The sequence below is a fragment of the Camelus bactrianus genome, chromosome 8 (assembly GCF_048773025.1).
Source record: "Camelus bactrianus isolate YW-2024 breed Bactrian camel chromosome 8, ASM4877302v1, whole genome shotgun sequence".
NCBI classification, from domain to species: domain Eukaryota; kingdom Metazoa; phylum Chordata; class Mammalia; order Artiodactyla; family Camelidae; genus Camelus; species Camelus bactrianus.
In genome coordinates this window covers 91,799,777-91,819,631 of record NC_133546.1, presented here as the reverse complement: position 1 = coordinate 91,819,631, position 19,855 = coordinate 91,799,777, and the positions used below count along the sequence as shown (strand labels likewise).

The 19,855-nt window shown below is 38.7% G+C and overlaps 1 protein-coding gene across 6 annotated transcripts in view; it reads left to right on the top strand.

The window, feature by feature from the left end:
• LOC141578432 (ankyrin repeat domain-containing protein 26-like) overlaps positions 1-19,539 on the top strand; it is a 29,546-nt gene extending 10,007 nt beyond the window's left edge. For 4 of the 6 annotated variants that reach the window (XM_074368803.1, XM_074368802.1, XM_074368808.1 and 1 more), the window contains 8 exons: positions 426-563; positions 1,996-2,508; positions 3,964-4,143; positions 10,409-10,768; positions 11,349-11,554; positions 13,143-13,357; positions 18,038-18,083; positions 19,235-19,539. In XM_074368803.1, the coding sequence (XP_074224904.1) occupies positions 426-563; positions 1,996-2,508; positions 3,964-4,143; positions 10,409-10,768; positions 11,349-11,554; positions 13,143-13,239 (1,494 nt within the window). In that variant the 3' untranslated portion in view covers positions 13,240-13,357; positions 18,038-18,083; positions 19,235-19,539. The remainder of the gene's footprint in view (positions 1-425; positions 564-1,995; positions 2,509-3,963; positions 4,144-10,408; positions 10,769-11,348; positions 11,555-13,142; positions 13,358-18,037; positions 18,084-19,234) is intronic. The other 2 variants (XM_074368804.1, XM_074368805.1) reach the window with 2 other exon arrangements.
• The last annotated feature ends 316 nt before the right edge of the window (positions 19,540-19,855 follow it).

The following is a 19,855-nucleotide window of genomic DNA, read 5'->3' as shown; positions in this document are numbered from 1 at the left end:
ACAGGAATATGCAGAATAGATAAACAAGAATATACTGTATAGCACAGGGAAATATATACAAGATCTTGTGGTAGCTCACAACAAAAAAAAGTCACAATGAATATATATATGTTCATGTACAACTGAAAAATTGTGCTCTCCACTGGAATTTGACACATTGTAAAATGACTATAACTCAATTTAAAAAGTGTTAAAAAAATTTTTCTTTCATGATACTGCATCCTTTGTGTTTTTGCTCTGTGATAAATTTAGCTGTCGTATATATTAGAATTTGAGTTATTTATGTGCAGTAAAGATCCCTGTGCTTAAAAAGGCTACTTCTTTTTAACAGTTTAAAAAAATTTTTGTTTAAGATTCCCCTCCTAAGCTTTTTTTGACTTTTTTTCATGGTATAAAACCCCAAACCTAATGAAATATGTCTCCAGGTTTTAGAAGAGCAAAATGATGCTCAGAGACAACTTTCTCGAGAGCAGAATGCCAGAGTAATACAAGATGAAATCCTGGCCCATCATCTTTCCCAACAAAAGGAGGCAGAAAAGACTAACAAGAAAATGAATGCTGAGGTATTTTCTTTAGTCATCTTCAAACACGTGTGTGTATGAATTTGTATACTTACATAGTTTAAAAACCAATACTATAGGTATAGAAAGTATAGAGGGTTTTAAAAGCCTATATATGTAAATATATTTTCTGGGGGTTTCATTTCTGGTTCATTGGATAAAGCAATATTTTGAATTCAAATCCATTTGCCTGCAACAGTGACATAGTGACATTCACAATGGCCTCATCCGAGGAGAGGCTGTTCATATTTCCTATAGGAATTGATGAACTTTCCATGATCTCAAAACTGTTGCTACTAACAGCAGGCATTCTAGTTTCTGGCAGTGATCTCACTCCTTTGATAGATGAATGGAGAGGTTACTTTATCATTTCCACTGATGGTAAGGAGGAAAAAGTATAGCCGGTTCAGAAACCATAGTCTGGGTGTCGTTCTCCTACGTGTGATAAAAAGTAATGCTCTGCTCCATGTGGTATGCGATTTCAGTACAAGGAGCTTTTGAATATAGTGACATACCATAATCTATACTTAGTGATAATTTATTGATCAGTATTTTATTTTTAATAAAACAGTTCACTGTATTTCCCTGCTACTTCACATCCATTACTGTTATAAACACCATGAAGAAGAAATAAAAATTATTGCAGAAGCAAATAGTCTCCTGATGTTCTAAGAAGAGCTCTGTAAATTTGAGCTTCTTTACCTTTAGTGTATTCACCATTAGGGAAGTAGAAGGCTTCTCTTGTGTTTATATATTTGTCCTAGAGAAGTAGTGTTGGTTTGGTGTAAGAGAGAGTCAGAAGACCTGGGGGAAACCCTGCAGCTTGCTTGTGTTTTTAACCCTTTATTCCAGAATTGTCACAGCTGAGTTAACTGATGTTTGTAGACGTGCTTAGTACAGTGCTTAGATTTATCACTTATCCGTAGATGTAATCCTTATAACTTGCTCTAAAAATGTTAGAAAGGGAGAATATTTATGGAGTATTCTCAGGAAAATTTTTTTAGGAAATTTAACCTGTCCAAATATATACAGACCTAAGGCTCTTCCTTTGGGGGTAGCTGTAAAGGTTAGATGTCAGATATAATTTTTAAGTGTAGTCAGATTTATTCATTGTTTATTTTAAGCCTTTTGGGTTTGTTCTATTTCAGAGAAAGAAAGGCCTTCCCAGTTCTGAGCTTCTTAAACATCCTTTTGTGGTTTCTTTTTTACTTTCATGGATTCACTGTCTTTAATTAAATTTTTAAACTTTTGGGGATTTCTGCTTGTTTAAAGTTTGAGATTTGTATCCACCTTAAGTTCTTCCAGTTGGATACCCAGATATTGCAAACTTTTTGTTGTATAAACTTAGAGATTAGTCTTTCACTTCAAAGGAAATTATGATATGTCAGTTTATTGAGTACAGTTCAGAGTAAGAGATAAGGGGTTTCACTTACAGGACACAAAGGATTTTGAGCTGTCTGACCCAGAAGATAACAGCGAGGTGCTTCCTCAGCAACTTCCTGAAGCTGAACGTCAATTCCGTGGCCAAGAAATTGAGCTCCATCCCAGGAGAGATGCTCTTAGACCAACGACGTTGGTATTTGAATGTGTGCATAGAGACCGAGGCCAAGCCCAGCGTTCAAACAAGGAAACTGAATCCTTGTCTCAGAGCAAACAAGGGGAAGTCAACAGATACATTGGAAAGCAGGCATTCTTGGAGGAGAGAGTATGTGAACTAGAAAGCAAAAACGTGTTGCTTCGACAGCAACTGGAAGCTGCTCAAAGTGGGGCCAAAAGTAAAAAGACAATACTTAATATCCCAGTGCTGTTTCTGGATCACCTGGGAAAACTTGAAGCCATGAGCAGACGAGTTCTGATGCTGGAGGAAGGAAACAAGGAGTTAATCGATGAATCCAGATGTTTAAAGGACAGACTGTATCAGTATGTAACGGACAGAGCAGAAATGGAAGTAAGTACCCAGAAAGGGAACTGATTTTCAGACTTCCTCAAAGAAAGTTCAAAGTAGTATCCGATGAAAGCTGAGTGTTGAAACTAGTTGAATATAAAAAATGTGTGGGCTGTAAATATGTACATTGTAAAGCAGCCTAAAAGCATGCCTTGTATCCAGCAAACAAAAGTTAGGCCTGAGAGGTGCTTTACTTTGAGTAAAGATGCCGTGTCACCTGAAATTCTAAGAGATTAAGCTGTAAGTTGTTGACAGATACAGGCAGGTCTTAGTAATTTCCTCTTATACTGCCCAAATCATTTTAATCTTCCTGTCACCACATTTTAGTGTCGTGATGAAGCAGATAAATGAAATGCTCAGACCTAAAATGAGTATTTTGAAATTAAGATTCAGTTGGGTGAACAAAAAAAGTAAAAGAAAAAAAAAGAGAAAAGATTCAATTGTGTGGATTACCTTGACAGTCAAATCCAGATTTCCCAGATGAACTGATGTGTAAACACTGTATCTTGCAGTACTTTTCGTTCAGTAGCTTTTCATATATTTTTAGTTGATATAATTTTATTTGTATACATGTCAACTGGAATTAAATTGAAATATTTCCATCTCAAATTATGTATTGTTATGACATCGCCACTCCTTAAAGGCATCTACTTTTCATTCATTCATAATTTGGGACAATTCGTAAATTTTAGCAAAACTGTGTTTGACTTAGTCTCCCCTGTTCTATTTATAATTTACTTTGAATATTTTTTCAAATAATGTGCTCACAATTCTCATTTCAAGGCTCAGTTACTGTCACTTGGAACTAAGTTTGTCCAGTACAGAGGAACTGGAGCGCTCTGTGATGTATGAGTTTGGCACTGGGGTCCCATTTTCAGACTGAGGAGGAGCAGGCAGAGTCCTGAGTGGCAGGAAGGGAGTGAGTGGGAGGGGTGGGGGGAGCTGTAGGAGCTGCAGTCCAGGAGGCAGGGGAGGCCAGGTTGTCACGGGTCCCCAAAGCCATTGGAATAACCTCATTTTTTATTGTGAGATAGGAGTCTGTTGGAAGGATTTAAACACCAGATTGAATATGTGAAGATCTCTGAACTTAAGCCTCTAATGAGAAAGAGGGAGAGTGTTCCACAGTGTGGAACTTACCTCCACTCATCCCACCCACACGCCCATTTCTGTTTGAGACTTCAGTGGGGGTAAAGCTTGGCCACTTCCTGGGAGGGGCAGGGAATGGCTGGTGGGGCTGCATCCATTGTCTAAGTTAACTTACTGTCAGTAAGGCAGGAGGGTCATGCCTTCTGTGTCTTTAATGAAATTCAGTAAACAGGAATGTGTGCCTGTGAGGAAAAGAAGGTGAATTGATGTCTGTGGGGATAGTTCTCAAAGTCCATATGTTGCAGTTATATATTATTAATGTAACTTAATGATAAGGTGACTTAAAAATCAGTAACAGAGTTATCTCTTTAGGCCTGTATGAGACAGCTTCAGCAAGAGCTGACTGACACCCGAAAGAAAGTGTCCATGTTGGAAGCTTCCCTGGAGGTGACAGCATATCATCACACTAACTCAGAAAATGAGAAGCAGGAGTCAGAGAGGAAGTCACATCAAGCTGCGAACCCAGTACGTGCGAAACCTAGCACGTCGGCCGTGAGTGTGCAGCGCAGAGCGTTGCAGGACACTAGCTTCTCAGGGACAGCTTTCTTTTGTATCTTCATTATAATTACACTTTTATTATCTTTATAATGCACTTGTTTCTTAAACTTTGACTTTCATTCTGCCATTTCTTTATTTATTTTTCTGTTATATTTACCCTTAGATAAGTTGAGAATTATACATCTTTCCTCACAGAAGTTAACTTTTTTTTCCTACTAAACAGTATTTTTTAGTGATCTCTCACCACAATGAGGCAAGCAAATAAAATCAGAGGATAATGTTTCATGGCATGGTCCAGAAAATTGTCATGTCTCTTCGCTTTTGTGAATGGATATAAAATCTGTGTGTATTGATTTCATGGATTTCAGAGTAACTTGTGCAGAAAGGTCATTATACAAACCAGTTGAAGTTAGGCATTGCCTTCATTTTCTCTTCATTTTACGTATGTGGTCAAAGCATGGAGAAGTTCAGATGACATCTGTACACCCAAAATAGAGAATTAGGAAAATTGTCTAGATCCTGCTTTTGGATTTTTTCTTAACTTTATTGAGGTAAAATTCACATGGGGGGATTGCATAACTCAAGTGGTAGAGTTCATGCTTAGCATACACAAGGTCCTGGGTTCGATCCCCTGTACCTCCTCTAAAAATAAGTAAAACCTAATTACTTCCCGCCACCAAAAAAAAAAAAAAAAAAAAAATCACGTATCATATAAGTCACCCATTTAGGATGCATAGTTATTATCTCCTAGTATATCCAGAGATGTGCAGCTGTCACCACAGTCAATTTTAGAACATTCCCATCACCCCAAAAAGCAAGCCTGCATCCCTTGGCCATCACCCCCAGCCCCCGTCCCTCTCAGCCCCCGACAACCACCAGTCTGATTTCTGTCTCTACAGATGTGCCTGTTCTGGGTGTTTCCCATGGATGGAATCACATGCTGTGTGGTCCTTCATTATTAGCTTTTTTCACTTGACGAAACGTCTTCAAGATTCATCCATGTTACAGCGCTTGTCAGTATTTCCATTTCTGTTTATTGTCGAACATTACTCAGTTGTGGGGCTAAACCGTTTATCTATTTATCAGTTGATGGACCTTTGGGTTGCCTCTGCTTTTTGCCTATTGTTAATAATGCTGCTGTGAACATTTCTGTCCAAGTTTTGATGTAAACATGTTTTCATTTCTTTGGGGAATAGACTTAAGAATGGAAATGCTGTCATATGGGTCATACGGTAACTGTGTTTAACCTTTTGAGGAACTGCCATACTGTTTTCCTGAGTGGCTACATGATTTAACATTTTTATCCAAAGTGTGTAATTCTCCCAGTTTCTATGCATCCCTGTCAACACTGGTGATTAGCTCTCCTGGTGGGTGTGAACTGGCATCTCATTGTGTTTTGATTTGCATTTTTCTGATGACTGAGAATGTTGGGGATCTTTCCATGTGTTTCTCCATTTGTGTATCTTCTTTGAAGACTTGTCTGTTCAGGTTTTTGCCCATTTTAAATTTGGATTGTCTTTTTATGATCGAATTGTAAGAGTTCTTTTTGTATCCTGGGTGCAAGTCTTTGACCAGATGTAGGATTTTCGAGTATTTCCTCCTATTCAGGAGATTGCCTTCTTACCTTCTTGATGGTGTCTTTTGAAGACTAGAAGTTTTTAATATTGATGAAGTTCAGTTAATCTATTTCTGTCTTTTACTGTCCTACCTAAGAAACAAGTGCCAGATCCAGTCATGAAGACACACACCTGTGTTTTCTTCTGAGAATTTTGTAGTTTCAGTTCTTTCATTTTGAGTTAGTTTTATATGTATTGTATGAGGTAGAGGTCAAATTTTGTTCTTTGGCTTGTGGATATCCAGTTGTCCCAGTACCATTTGTTAAAAAGACTATTATTGTCTCATTCAGTTATTTTGACACTCGTATTGAAAATCAGTTGATCATAAATGTGAGGGTTTCTTTTAGATTCTCAGTGGTGATGCGTTGATCTGTCTGTCCTATGCCAGTACCAAGTGAGATGTTATGAGAACTCTTTCCAAGTCTTCTTGCATATTACCAGTTGTTTTACATAGTAATAAAAAGTCAGTGTCGTGGAATGTGTGTAACTCCACTTCTGTGGAGACCTGCTGCTTCCTGAAGGGGCCTGTGGCCAGCTTATGCTTTGCTGACTCTGTGACATGACAGAAAGTAGGCTTGCAAAGATAAAGTCCATTCCTTCCCCCCCATTCAGACCTTTAGTTTATCACCCAGTGCCTCCCACTTCACTCCACTTTCCATCAAATCATGGTCACGGCATCTGCTGACTCAGTCTGCAATATACTTCATTATGTTGCACTTATTAAAATTCATAGAGTCATCCATAGATTTCACTATCTAGAGGCAAAAGATTAAGCCTGGAAAAGATTAATTCAACCTTCCTCTTTGGAAGCCTCTCTAATCCATCATCTTGCGGTTCACGATCAAGTCCTCTTTTGGCTTGGTTCTTGTGTGTAACACTGGTGCCAATCTTGTTCTTGGTGTAGATCCTGCACTCTCAGCTCCCTGTATCTACCTCCTTTTACTTAAAAAGAGAGATGCCTAGCTGTATTCTATAGCTGAATGCATAATTAATGAAATAAGTATTTCATCCCATCCAAGGAAAGTTTTTCAAGTGTACAGCTGTTAAAAATTAGATAATATTCAATCAGTTTATCAGAAACAGATAACAGATTAGTAATTTGAATTTCAAAAGCTCAAAGCCACTCTGTGTGATACGGAGAAGCATTGTGCTACAACATGAAGCTGAGACAGTCCTACCTTCCCTTACCAACCAGCTTTGAAGTCAGGTAAAGGAAAAATTGTATTTAATTTAAATACTGCCAAAGGACACTACATTTATGGTTCCATAATATTTTATTTTCTCTCTGAGGAAAGGAAAATGAAGAGTGAGTGCTAGATTAATAAATTCTCAAAGCTGCCTGTCTCTTAGAAGTTCAGTTAATTGAAATGAGGTAAAAAGGCTGATTTTAGTAAACTGACTGTTTCTAGTTGTTTTTCAGTTACTAGACTTCAAGTCCTGTCTCCTTGCTTACCAGTCTTCCTTACCCTCAAAGTTGAGGGGAAATTGTGAAATAGATGCCAATTTGTAAGAAACTGTAATTGGAGGGAACTCCGAAGTACCTTCCTTCTCACTAGTTCTGAGGTCTTTCTTTATCTGCTTCTTCTCATCAGCACTTTGCCATTAATAAGTGAATCTCAACGTTTGTTACTTTCCACTTTATAGGAGACCAATTTCTACTATATTCAAGTTACATTACTTACTGTTTTATTCATCCACTTTTCTGTTTATCTGTTTTTGCCTAACAAACTCCCCAAAGTTCAGTGGCTTAAATAAGCACTTATTTTGTTCACAACCTACACTTAGGAAAAGTGTGGTGAAGACAGCTGGCCTCTATTCCTCTCAGCTTCAGGTGGGGCAGCTCGAAGGCGGGTGTCTGGAATCACTTGAAAATTCATCCATTGATGTCTGATGGTTGATGCTGGCAGTGGGCTGTGGCTTTGGTGGGGCGGGCAGGTGGACCACCTCCCCTGGAATACCTAAGCTGTCTCTGTGGCCTGAGCTTGCCCACCTGAGACTGGGTTCCAGGGTTAAGAGTGAGGCAGAAGCTGAACTGCCTTTTCAAACCTGCCCTGCAGGGCACTTAAGGTTGGCCCATATTCTACCTTTTTTATGTAATTAACTTTGAAAGTTTATGGAGACATTCAAAAACCAGCATAATCTACTCACTAGCCACAATGTTTTCTTACTGCTTCCATATGAGAAATCCACTTATCCCCACTCAGTCCCTGAGCAGGTCTCGGTCGCAGTGGTGGTAGGCTCAGGCTCCAGTCCAGGGTCTTACTTTCCCATCTTCATCAGGTCCAGGTGGGGCTGAGGTTCCTGGGTGTGGTTTCTGGAGTGCAGCCCCTTGGGTACACTCCTCTCAGTGCTGAGGCTTGAGGATAAGGAGACACGGGTTATTCGCCACCACACACCCAACATTCTGCTAAACTGCTAAGGACTCCCTCACTCACAGATGGAAGATGGGAGGCACACTGGTCTGTAGCAGTTCTGAAATGCAGCCTGGTGCTGCTGGCTCTTTGATTAGGACTTAGTCCTATCCCTGGGAGGGGTTCTCCTTTGCTGCCCTCTCTGAGCTCTTTGTTCTGTCCCTTTTATGAGCAGTGACCTCTGTTTGCAGCTGAGTAGTTCTCTCAAGCCAGCTTCCTACTTGTAGACCTTCTAAGAAAAACCCAAAGGCCTCTTCCCATTTTGCACTATCTTTGTCTCTTTCAGTCCAAGCTAGCAAGCAGTGTTTTTGCTACCACAGTTCTCTTTAAAACTTTGAGTTTCCTGTGAATTTTATTGGGTTCATGCCATTGGAAAAGCTACTCTCACGTCTTCTTGAGATAAACTCTTCACCTTGGGCTTCCTGTGAAGCTGTTGTGGGACCATGCCTTTGAAATTCGTATGCTTTTAAGATCTTTAAAGGAATTTGAGGCGGCACCTTAAATCTTTCCAAGGTCTTAACAGAATCTTGGCTTCGTCTTTAGACTGTTTTCCTGGCAGCACCCTAGATTTGATCTTAGCCTGGAAGCCATTTCTCTGCTTACCCATTATGTGACAATTGGGCATGTGGGGATGCTTTAAATGGGATACAGATATTTGAACCCTGTGAGTCCTGGTTCCTTTCTATTTAATAATCTTTTTGTTTGTTTGTTTTAGCTTATCTCTCTCATCAATTTTACTTTCAGCTGTTCGGTAGCAAGAGTCCCGTTTCCTCCAGTTTCAGTGTCATTTTCTTCCCTGGCCTAGAAGCCGTCACTCTCAGCCCTTCAAGAGCCCTCAGGCTTCCACTAACAGTCTCGGGGACACTTTGGATTTTCACTCTTACTCTTCTCTACATCTGTTCAGGTTTCACCTACCTCCAGGTGCAAAGGCATCCCCACATTTTGGGTTCCTTTTTAATGGCTGTGCCCCATTTTTAATATCTGTGCCAGTTATTTATTGCTAATAATTTATATAATAAACTGCCTCAAAACCTGGTGACTCAAAACAGCATCTGCTTGGTTCACAAATCTGTATTTAGACAATGCTCAGTGGAGCCAGCTCATTTCTTCTCCACTTGGCATCAAGCGGGCACTAGAATAATCTAAAGGCTTGTTCATGCTCATATCTGGAAGTTGGAGCTGGCTTTGGTTAAGGACATTCCCTGGGGTCATCAGCTGGGACAGCTGCATGTACAAAGACTCAGTAGGTGGCCTGGGCTTCACAACGTGGTGGCTGGGTTCTAAGGGTGAGCATCCCTACAGAGTGAAAGTCAGAAGCCATTTAGCCTTAGAAATCACACAGCAGTGCCCCCACATTCTGTCCCCTAGAAACCAGTTGACTGAGGCCAGTACATACTTCAGGGGAGGGAATTTCACAGGGGAAGTGTCAAGGAATTTGTAGTTGTTTTACAACCACCATCTCTGCCTGCCTTGTCTTACCAAATAATCCTTCTATCTGAAGGAAAGTAGTTCTTCCAAGTCAATGTCACTGGAAATCCAGCAAGTATTTCTGTTTGTCTTTGTTGAGTATGTTCTCTTGTTTTGTGGAGAGCCACAAAGGATTACAAGAATTAAGGCTTTTTTCTTTAGAAAAATGTATGGATCACCTTAAAACCACTACATTAGGAGATGGGTTTCTCCTTAACTCTGCGAATCACTCATTGCTCCTTGGAATGCAATTCAAATAAGCATACAATATTTGTGGTTCAGAGAAAGGCTTATGGCATGAGAACCCATATTTGTAAGATGTATTAATTGCAGTCTTTTTTTCAAAGTCTTGTTTTGGGAGGCATTTATTAATTCAGCCCTAAGTAACTCAATGTGATCTCTCTAAAACTTTAAAAGTCATGGAGAGTTAAGACTTGGGGGAGGAAGGGGTAAGAGACTTTCTACTAAGAGGTGCCTTGTAGTCATTTTATGTAGGAAAGACATGAACTGATTACAGAAAAATAAGAGTGTAAATTCAAGTACAAATGTATAACAAAGATGATGACAGTAAACAGTATTGTTTTGTGACTCTTGGTGGTTTGAGCTTTTTTCTTGACTTTCTGAGTAATTTGAGTTTCTCCATTCCACAAGGCAGATACCATTTTATTGTAACTGAATTTATTTCAACCTTTGATGCTGGTTTAGAGTTAGGCTGTTCTTAGTCTGCTAACCTCATTACCAAACAGTTTTATGTTCTTCATGCAGAATGCTGATCTTCCAGCAAAAGTGGAATCTACATCTTCAGTACTTCTCCATCTGAGTGCAGAAACTCAACGTTTTCTAAAGGAGTTATTTATGAAAGAATTGCAAAAGAAATCTGACACACTGGAGGAGGAGAAAAAGCAGTTGGAAGAAGTAGTGCACCTCAGGCATCACCTAGAAATGAACGCAGTGGAACAAAGTCCAGTGGAGCAGTACAAACGGGAGACTGAGGAGCGAGCAAGACGGGATGTAGTAGAAAAACTGAAAGAACTCAGTCAAGTCATGTGGTACAAACAGGAGACTGAAAAGCAAGCAAGACAGGATATTGCAGAAAGATTGGAAGAAATCAGCCAGTTCTTACAGGTGAAGCATTGATCTGTAACGTGCTGTAATTCACTTCGCTGAGAATTACAGTTCAGATGTGTAGATTTTATGTGTTTCCTCTACTTCCCATATAGCGGTTTGTTTTGTAGATTTCTGGAAGGAAGGCCGCATTTGTTACTCCCTTTAAATAATTCAGTTTCCATCATTACTATCACTAAATTGATCTTTCAGAACATCTCTCACTAGAGAATCACTTTTAAGACCAATTGGTGTAAATGAAGACGACTAGGAGGAAAAGAATATATTGTGACTCAAATACTGTACCACACTCTGGGATTACTGTTAGGTTGTATTGTTCAACTGTTAAAATTTTAAATTGATCCTATTATTCTTTGAACTATCACATTACATGAGTACTAATGTAAGAGTGATTCAACTTTAATTTCGTAATTCAGATTTAATTCACTTGACATTGATGATAAGTATTTTAAAGTTCAGCTTTTTTTCACATTTAAAAGTTGCTCTCTGAATCACTGACTCAAAACTAAAGGGAAAAAATGTACTGTAATTACTTAGGTTATAAGTATTTTTAAAATTGTATCCTTTTAATTTGCTGTAGGCCCAAGCAGCATCTCAAGAAGACTTGTTAAGAGAGTATAAACGTGCTTCAGTAAGTCAAATGGAACACAGAGTTAAAGGTCTGGAAACTGAACTGAAAAGTAAAACTTTTCAGTTTGATTGTAATGAAAAAGAATTGGAAAAATACAGGCAGCTGTACCTGGAAGAGCTAGAAAATGGAATGTCATTGGCAAGCCAACTAAACTTGTAAGTTAAAACGTAGAATTATAGAAAACAATTTAGCTCATTAACTTGCCTCTAAGGCATAATTTTTATTGAGCCAAGTTCATGAAGTGAGTAGCAAGTGAGAGCTGACTAGATAGTGTCATTTTGGGAAATGGTGTTAGTAAATGAACTCCCCTTTAAAATGTCAGTCCAGGGCTGTTTGCATCTCGCTGCCTTTTGTTGCTTTTACATGACTTTATTTTTTATATTTGCATATATTTATCCTGATCTAGTCTTTAAGCTAGGGGTTTTGCAAACTTTGTAATTTAGACAGCCATATTATCACAAAATTTCTAGCTGGAATTCCCATAAATAGAAGTGTTAATGAGTTTAAAATTAACTTGTGTTTTGGAAGAGTACAACTTAAACCCAAGGGGCCCCATTCTGGTGTTTGGTAAATTTACTTTCTTGATTGTGATATTTGGTGTCACCACTCGTGGGCATCGAGATGAAGTACTGTATCCTTCTAAGTTTGTCTCTGCTACGTCAAGGCATGCTTGGGAAACAGGGAAATTAACATCAGGGTGAAGGGCAGTATAGTGGTTCACAAAGTGGCTAAAAAGAATATGGTGGCCTGCCCGAGAGGGTGTGTGGAAGACAGAAAGGGTAGGTCCATCCTCCGGTGCCTGAATAACAGTATAAGCTACAGGTCTCCCTGCTATCCAAAAGTAGAGTGTTTCTATGAAAGTTGTCGGTGTAAAGCAAAGAGGCAGTTACCTTAGGACACATCTTGCTGGTGGATGCATAAAATAAACATGCATAAAGCACAGGCGCTCACAGACACAGTCCAAAGCCGTGGTGGTGTGATGCCGGGATACTGAGTGTGGTTCTGGGGAAGGAGCTCAGTGGGGCCTCTCTCGCTGCTCGGGGTGCTCATTGCCCCTCTGATGGCTCGGGCTGAAACAAACACCCAGTGCTATTCTGGCTTTTTGCTTTTTTTTCCATAAAAGTGAAAATCCACTTGAGTATTTTTTGGTTATGGAAAACAGGTGCTGATGTAGGCCTCTGGTAAAAGCGAAGTAACAAAATGAGCTTTGGGACATTGGGGGACACTTGAAACTGCCCCTGGTGCTGTCGTAGTTCTTTCCCACCATCGACTCTGCCGCCTGGTGCCCCCGAGAGGTGGTGTCTCTAAACTGTTCCTCAGTGCCGCATGCTTAATGTCTCCCAGGTAGTGAGTGAAATGTGTGTATAAGGGGGGTGAAAGCAAATGCTTGAAAATGGCTTTGAGGGATGGTTTAGTTTTTATTTCTAAATTGGTTTCCTGAGGGTGAACATGTCTAGATGCAGCCAGTGCAGAAGGCAGCGGGGATCCTCTGGGGGGGCGTCTCCATCTCTGACTCTCCCCACTTTGAAGTACTCGTTAGTTAAGGGCCCCCCAGGCATATACGTCCTTCTTTAGGACAGTTTTAAACTGTAATTGTTTACAGTAGGTCTGCGCTGTCGTATTTTTTGGTGTCAAAACACAGTTTAATGGGACAATCTGTTTACTATTATAGCAACTTTAAAAATACACATCACTTAGGAAGAAAATGAAATGAATGAAATCTGTGCTTTGCAATCCTCGCAGGGCTAATGAGAGGCTGGCAGCAGTGAGCACTGAGCTTCAGCTGGAGAAGCAGCACAAGAGTTCTCTCCTCGGCTCTGTTTCCCGCACAGCCTGTTGACGGACCGCCTTCTGATGAAAGTTCTAGTACTAGCGTAGAGACCGAAAGGAGTCTTACTCGAAGAAGGAACTTCAGGAATTTTTCAGACCCTTCGACTAGCATAAGCGATCTGTTCAGGGTTAGTTATATTATCTTTTTTTCCTTGGTTTTCAGATTTCTGATACAATTCTTGTTTTTAATTTGATGAAATTCTGAGTTGTTTATTTGACTTCTGCACACTAAGTAAAAGCCATAATTAATTGTGTTAATAAAGGATACAAATTTTATAATTTTTTTTAAAGTCCCTGGACTTGTAATTTTCAAGAGATACCTGTCATTAACTTTATTCAATAAATGCAACTAAACTGACAAATTTTAAATTTCTTAAAAAGCTCCATTTTAAACTCTAGTTTAGAAATTAAGTATTATTGCCAAATAACTAGAGATCCATTTTCCAATGTTTGGCTTAGCTTCTGATTGATTTCGGTTTGGCATTGGTTCATAGTCATTTTCAAGTTTTGCTGCACCCCAGTTTTTCTACCCCTAAGCATAAGTAAATGATTGACATTGAGCTACTTAACCACATGCAGATGTTTTTTATTTAAAGGAATCCAAGATATATTCTTTTTATGAATTCAATAAACTTGTAACACTAAAAACATTAAGGTCTGTTTTTAAGTTTAAAATTTTTATCATTTTCTTCTGTAAGAGTACATCCTTAATTGCTATTTTACTTATAGCATTGTTATTTTAATTGCTATAAAATGTCTTACTGAGAAATTGTAGAACATTTCTAAGTATGTAGTCAAGTAAAGGAAATACTTAAATTTTTAAAATGAAGTTCACTTACGTCTCTGTCTTGCCCTCACTAGGAATAACGAGGTGGCAATGATAGGGAGTCTTTAAATTACAACCAGTTTTCATTGTGTATCATTGTTGTTAAAATACCCATTTAAATCGGTGCGTGTTGGTTTATGGTTTGATGGTGTTTTCATGATCTTCTTGATGCAGGGAAAGGTAGCACGGGCCCTTTTTAAGTGAGGTGTCAACCTGCTTCTTCTCACTTGGCTTCATGTCATAATAAATCGAAGAAGAAAAATGCTCAGGTTTCATAGACAGTGTTGTGGGTAAATTGAGTCTAAGTGCTTCAGAGTCATGAAACCAGACTGCATGGTGTTAAAAAAAAAATGCATGGCTAACACTTCTGTCAGTGGCTAAGCATGATGCAAACTCGAAATGTTTTCATTAGTTGTCACCAAAAAATCGACAGTGGGTCACTTTACAGGATGATGGTGGAAGAGTGTGAGTGCAAAAGCAATTCAGGAGAAGACTCCTGAGGACAGTTGTTTCCTTTGATGTTTTTGGAGGAAAGAGGTGTCTATTTTTTAGTACTTCTAGATACACTGGAAAATGATTTATTTTAAACTCAGTGTTGTAGTTCCAAGGTACACGTAGTTCTTCTGTGGGGCCGTGGGGCCGAATCATGCTAGGTTTAGCAGGGAGGTTAACAAGCCCCATTCTGTCCAGGTGCAGAGACACGTCTCCCTCAGCACTGCCGGGAGCCTCATAGGAGTTACTGTACAGTTACTGCTTACAGATTTCTTAGACTTAGAGAAAGAAGATGCCTTGTGGAATTGCTAGGGATGTAATTATTTCTGCTGGGAAAACATAAAGTAATGCCATGAGAGGTGTGAACATACTGTTTAAAATGATGAAGGGATGGGTTTTTGCATGGGGCTTAACAAAACAACAGACTTGCACAGCTTTTCAGCTATGGTTCTAGAAAGCAAAATGTTAAAAATGGCATTGGGATTGAATTTAACATTCTCCTTTATGTGCAAGATTTTAACATTTTGGACGGTTCCTACTGTGAAGTTCCAGCTTACTAAGCATTTTCTTCTAACTTCACAGAAGTATTGCTCTAAGTCTGATTTCAGTCGTGCTGGTTGTCAAAGCAAGTTTTTTCCAGTTCATAACACTTGGATTTATTGCCTCTCTTACTGCTGCTTGACGTACAGCCTTGTCACTTGACATCGTTGTAGTGGTAACAGATGGACCCCGTATCTATTTTGCTAATTTTTTACCCTCAGATTTCACATTCTAGTTTATTTCTGGGATGTTTTGTCCTACATGTCAGAAGCAATTTTACAGTTTTACTCAGTTGTCTTATCTATATTACTATAAAATACAAAAGGTTAAAATTAGCCTGAGCAGATACATCACTGTTAGATTTTCTTGCACGTAGAATTTTTTTCTGAGAATTGAAAACTTAAAAATGGATTCCAGACAATATTATAACACACAAAATTTCTCTGTTTTAGAGGTTTTTTTATGTTCAAGAGTTTTTAAGTGTTGGTGTGCCTAACATGAAGCATGGCCACAATAGTTAATAAATGTCCTTCAAATCTATTTTAAATAGGAAGACTAAATTTTACACTCATTGATTTTGGACTTCTGGTGTATTACTGACACTTTCAAACATTTTCTAATGATTTATTTAAGTAACTTTTAAATTTCTCAAATGTCCATTCAGTTTAGCAGCCCTTTTTCTAAATGGGACTATATCAGTGCACCAGAGCTAAAATGGTTAACATTCTAAGACTTTAACTTTTTACATGACACAGCACTGTGTCTCAGCAGAATCTGGTCACGTTTCTTTTAAAAGTAGGCTTCCAAGGCAGGGCACGTCCACTCTGAATTTTAATTCGAATCAAACTATCACTGTAGTTAAGCTCATTTCTCATGAGGCAGAGGCAGAGTTCAGTAACCTTGTTTCTGGTATCAGCTCTCTGCCCTGTGGACTCCCTCCTGCCCTCATTTCATTTTGTCTGAATGGACAAATGAGGAAGTGTGTTATCTTTTGAAAGACAATCACTCAACTTCCAGTTATTTTCTTTCATTCACTTTTTTCTCTGTACTTAATTTTTCAGCTCCTTGATCAACAAATTTTCATTTCTTTTCTCTGTAGCAAAATACATGTATTTAATAGTTATAAACTGACAAGTGTCATTTCCTTCATACATTAACCTATTTACAACAGGATGATGAATCAGAGTGGTTAAATGACTTGATTCTATTACATTTCTGGAATTGTACTAATTTTTATAACATGTAAAATAAGAATGACACCAAGTTTTAACTTAAAAAGTATCAATAATCTGAAAATTTATTCACTTCAGAAATGAACTTGTGTGTATATGTGTGAGGCAAGTGTCTTTTTATCAAGTTGATCTCGGAAAGAGAGGGCAGCATTATCTTCCAGCCTGTGACCTCAGTTTTGACCTCAATCCTGCAGTGTCCCCAGTGGGACCTACCATTTCTGTGGGACATGGTCTGCAAACTGCCAGTTATGAGAGAGTCCTCCTAATTAAAAGTCATTAGAATTAAAACTTGCTGATACATTGTCTTCCTGTGTATAATTTTCTCATCTTTCTGTGTTTTTGTTAAATGGAAAAGTTTAAGTAAAACTGTAGGTGCCTTGTCCTTATTAATGTTGGACTTCAGACCACTTCCACCATCGGGACATGGGGGTCCTCACCTAGAAATAAACATAAAGGTCCCAGAAGTACCTATTTAGGAAAATAGCTTTGCAGAGGAAAAGGTAGTAATCTTACATTCAACTCATGTAAAAATGTGATCTACATTTTGCATAGTGTTTATTAACGGTTATATGAAATTATTTTAGTAAAGGCTTCTCCCTTTATCTGTTAGGCGTTTTTCACTTCACAGGACCCACCTGGCACTGATGTCACGTTGTTGATGACAGAAGGCCTCTCTAGAATGCTCTTGTCAGAGTGTTAGGGAAAACAGTCTCTGAAACTACTGGCAAATGGTAGCCCCAAATTTTGTCTTTGCACCTAACATTTACAAAGGCCTCGGCTCTCGTGTCACTGTTGTCACCACAGTGTTCATTATGTCTGGTGTACTAGTTTAGACCCTGTTTAGTGAGCCGGGTGACTTTTATAAGAAAGATTTTTAAAAGAACACTGTAGGTGGGGACACGTAGTTTGAAATGTCCCCACATGTTTCATAATTAAATACATAACTAATTAAGTCGTTTCAAATAGTTGGCTCCAATTTCTAGAACAGAAACAAAGTTACAGTTAAAGAATTACGTATTGTTTTCCTTATTTCTAACTCAAGGAAGTTGTGAATCAGGAACCAACTTTGAAAACTGGCGCTAGCCTCCTTTTCTTCAAGCAGATTTTGAAAGAAATATCTTAGTCATATACAGAGAGCAAAATACATTTGCTGAACTTGTTTGCCAGTAGAATTTTCACTTGATATCATAACAGAGCCCTTTTTTTCATTTTATGTATCTACTATTCTGTGCTAAAACCATTAGCAAGAACAGACCTTAAAATTTTAATTTTCTAAAAGTGCTGGAATGGAAAAGCTCATTTTAAGGAAAAACCCATTAACGTTAAAAAAACTAAACTTTTATAAAGGGCAGTTTTTCTGAGAAATGCAAAGTAATGCATTCAGTGTAGAACATGAATTGTTTAAACTCTTTGTGCTAATAAGATCAGGCATCACCCTCTGAGATTATGTGTATCTGACAGGGCAGTGTTTACTGTGCTTTCCATCAGGGGAATCTAAATAGCCTTACATATATGTTCTCTATTATCTAAAATCAAAGTGAGTAGGAATTTATTTTATTTTATTCCTGTGATTATTTTTTCTATTTAAGCAATCCCCAAGTTAGGTCAAGTCTCTGAAAGTATTATTTAAAGGCCACATTTCATAAGCTAGCTGTCATTCCTATGATAGTGTTTCTTATTTAACTTAAACATTAAAAATAATATTTGACTTATTTCAGATGCGGAAGAAGTTGGAGAATAATATAGATAGAGAATTAAAAGAAGGTATGTTGCCAACATTTCTGAATTAAATTTAGACATTGATTTCTGAAATACACTGTAAACAGTAAATGGCATCTCATTCTGTTGTTTGAATAACAGATACTATGTTAAGTTTTTCCTTACACCATAGCTAATGAAAAACGTGAAAGCATAATCTCATTAATAATGATAAATGTACTTATTCCTCATTTATTCATCATGATCCACAGCTTTAAAAAAATCTCAAGAAGTCTGTGTTCTCTGTTTCTGGCTGTGCCCTTCCTCTCCTGCTGTCCCCGTGGGCCTGTCACCTGTGCACACAGACCTGTTCTCACAAAGCATGGAGGTCATCAGCTTCTCGAGTTTGGTAGTGACTGAGGCAAAAAACCCAGACTCAAGCAATCACAGTTCATGTACCTGTCCCCTGGTGGATGACAATTTCCTGTCATTCACTTTGTCACTAGTTAACATTTTGCCCTCAGGAAAAATTCCAAATTCCTTAGCTTGGAAGAAAAACACCCACATCGATTTGGCTCTTGCCAAAGTCTTCAGCCGTATCTCTTTCCTCCCCTGCTCTGCCCCTGTGCTCCAGCGGCTGGTCAGACTGCGCCCAGCTCCGCGGGCGCCCTTCCTGCCTCTGCTTTGTGTTTGCTTCTTGCCTCTCCCTCCCACACTTTCTCCTCCTCCTTCAGGTATCTGCTTACACATCACGGCCACCAAAGGGGACAATATTGACACAAAGCTGGACGTCCCTTCTGAGTGTTCCAACTCTGCCCTCTTTTATACCTGTCATGGCATTTATGTCTCTGTACCGAAACTGCCTGTTCATCTGTTTCTCCAGTTTATGGTACAAGATCTTTCAGGGTGGACTCTGTCATCTTCATCTTGTGGTTCCAGTGCTTGTCACAGTGCCTTAGCACATGGTTGCTGAGTAAATGAATGAAGAGTGAGAAAACCAGGCGCTCTGATCCTTAGCCACAGGAGCAGTTAATTCAACGTGCAGCCCTGGGCAAAGTCTAGAGTAGTAATCTTGTATTTTGTGTTGTAATCATATGTAGGTATTTTTCGTTCTTCTTAAAACTTAGAAGAGTCTCAGCTTTTCTTAAAAAATAAACTGACATTTAGTTACCTATGAAGTATTTTAAGTAAATCTAATTCTTTCATTTTCTTTCCAGCTACTATTGAACTTGAATCTAAGTCCTACAGACTCTCTCGTAGGCTCGATGGACGAGTCAAGTCCAAGTCCAGATCTGGTTTCGAAAGCACGTGAAGAATATGTGGAAATTCTGAAGAAAAGTATCTGATCTACAAGATAAATAGTAAACATTTACCTGCTCTGAAATAGTAAACATTTACCTGCTCTGGGCTGTTTGCCTAACATTTTAATTATTTCCCGCTAAGTAAGATACTGACAATGTTTATTAAAGGGAAATATTCTTGTATTATATATGCATGATTAAAACTGATGTAGTATTTTAAACCACGTTTCTCTGCATCTCATTGACTTTTAAGCAGATTTTGGGAATAAAACTCAGCACTTTGGAGTATTATATACTCAAACTGAGCCCGGATGCCAGCTGTTTAAGCAGCACCCAACCACTGACCAGATTTGTCCTTGTTATTGAGCCGTGTTGATTGGTAGCTTTTTTGAATTTTCCAGTGTTAATCACTGTCTGTCAACCTAAAGATTTAGACGGACAGCGTTTGGATCTGCTGTGGCTGTTTCAGTGTTCTAATGGATCACAATCGTTACAGTGCCGTCAGATTTTCTGTATGTTACCTGAAACACTGATTCA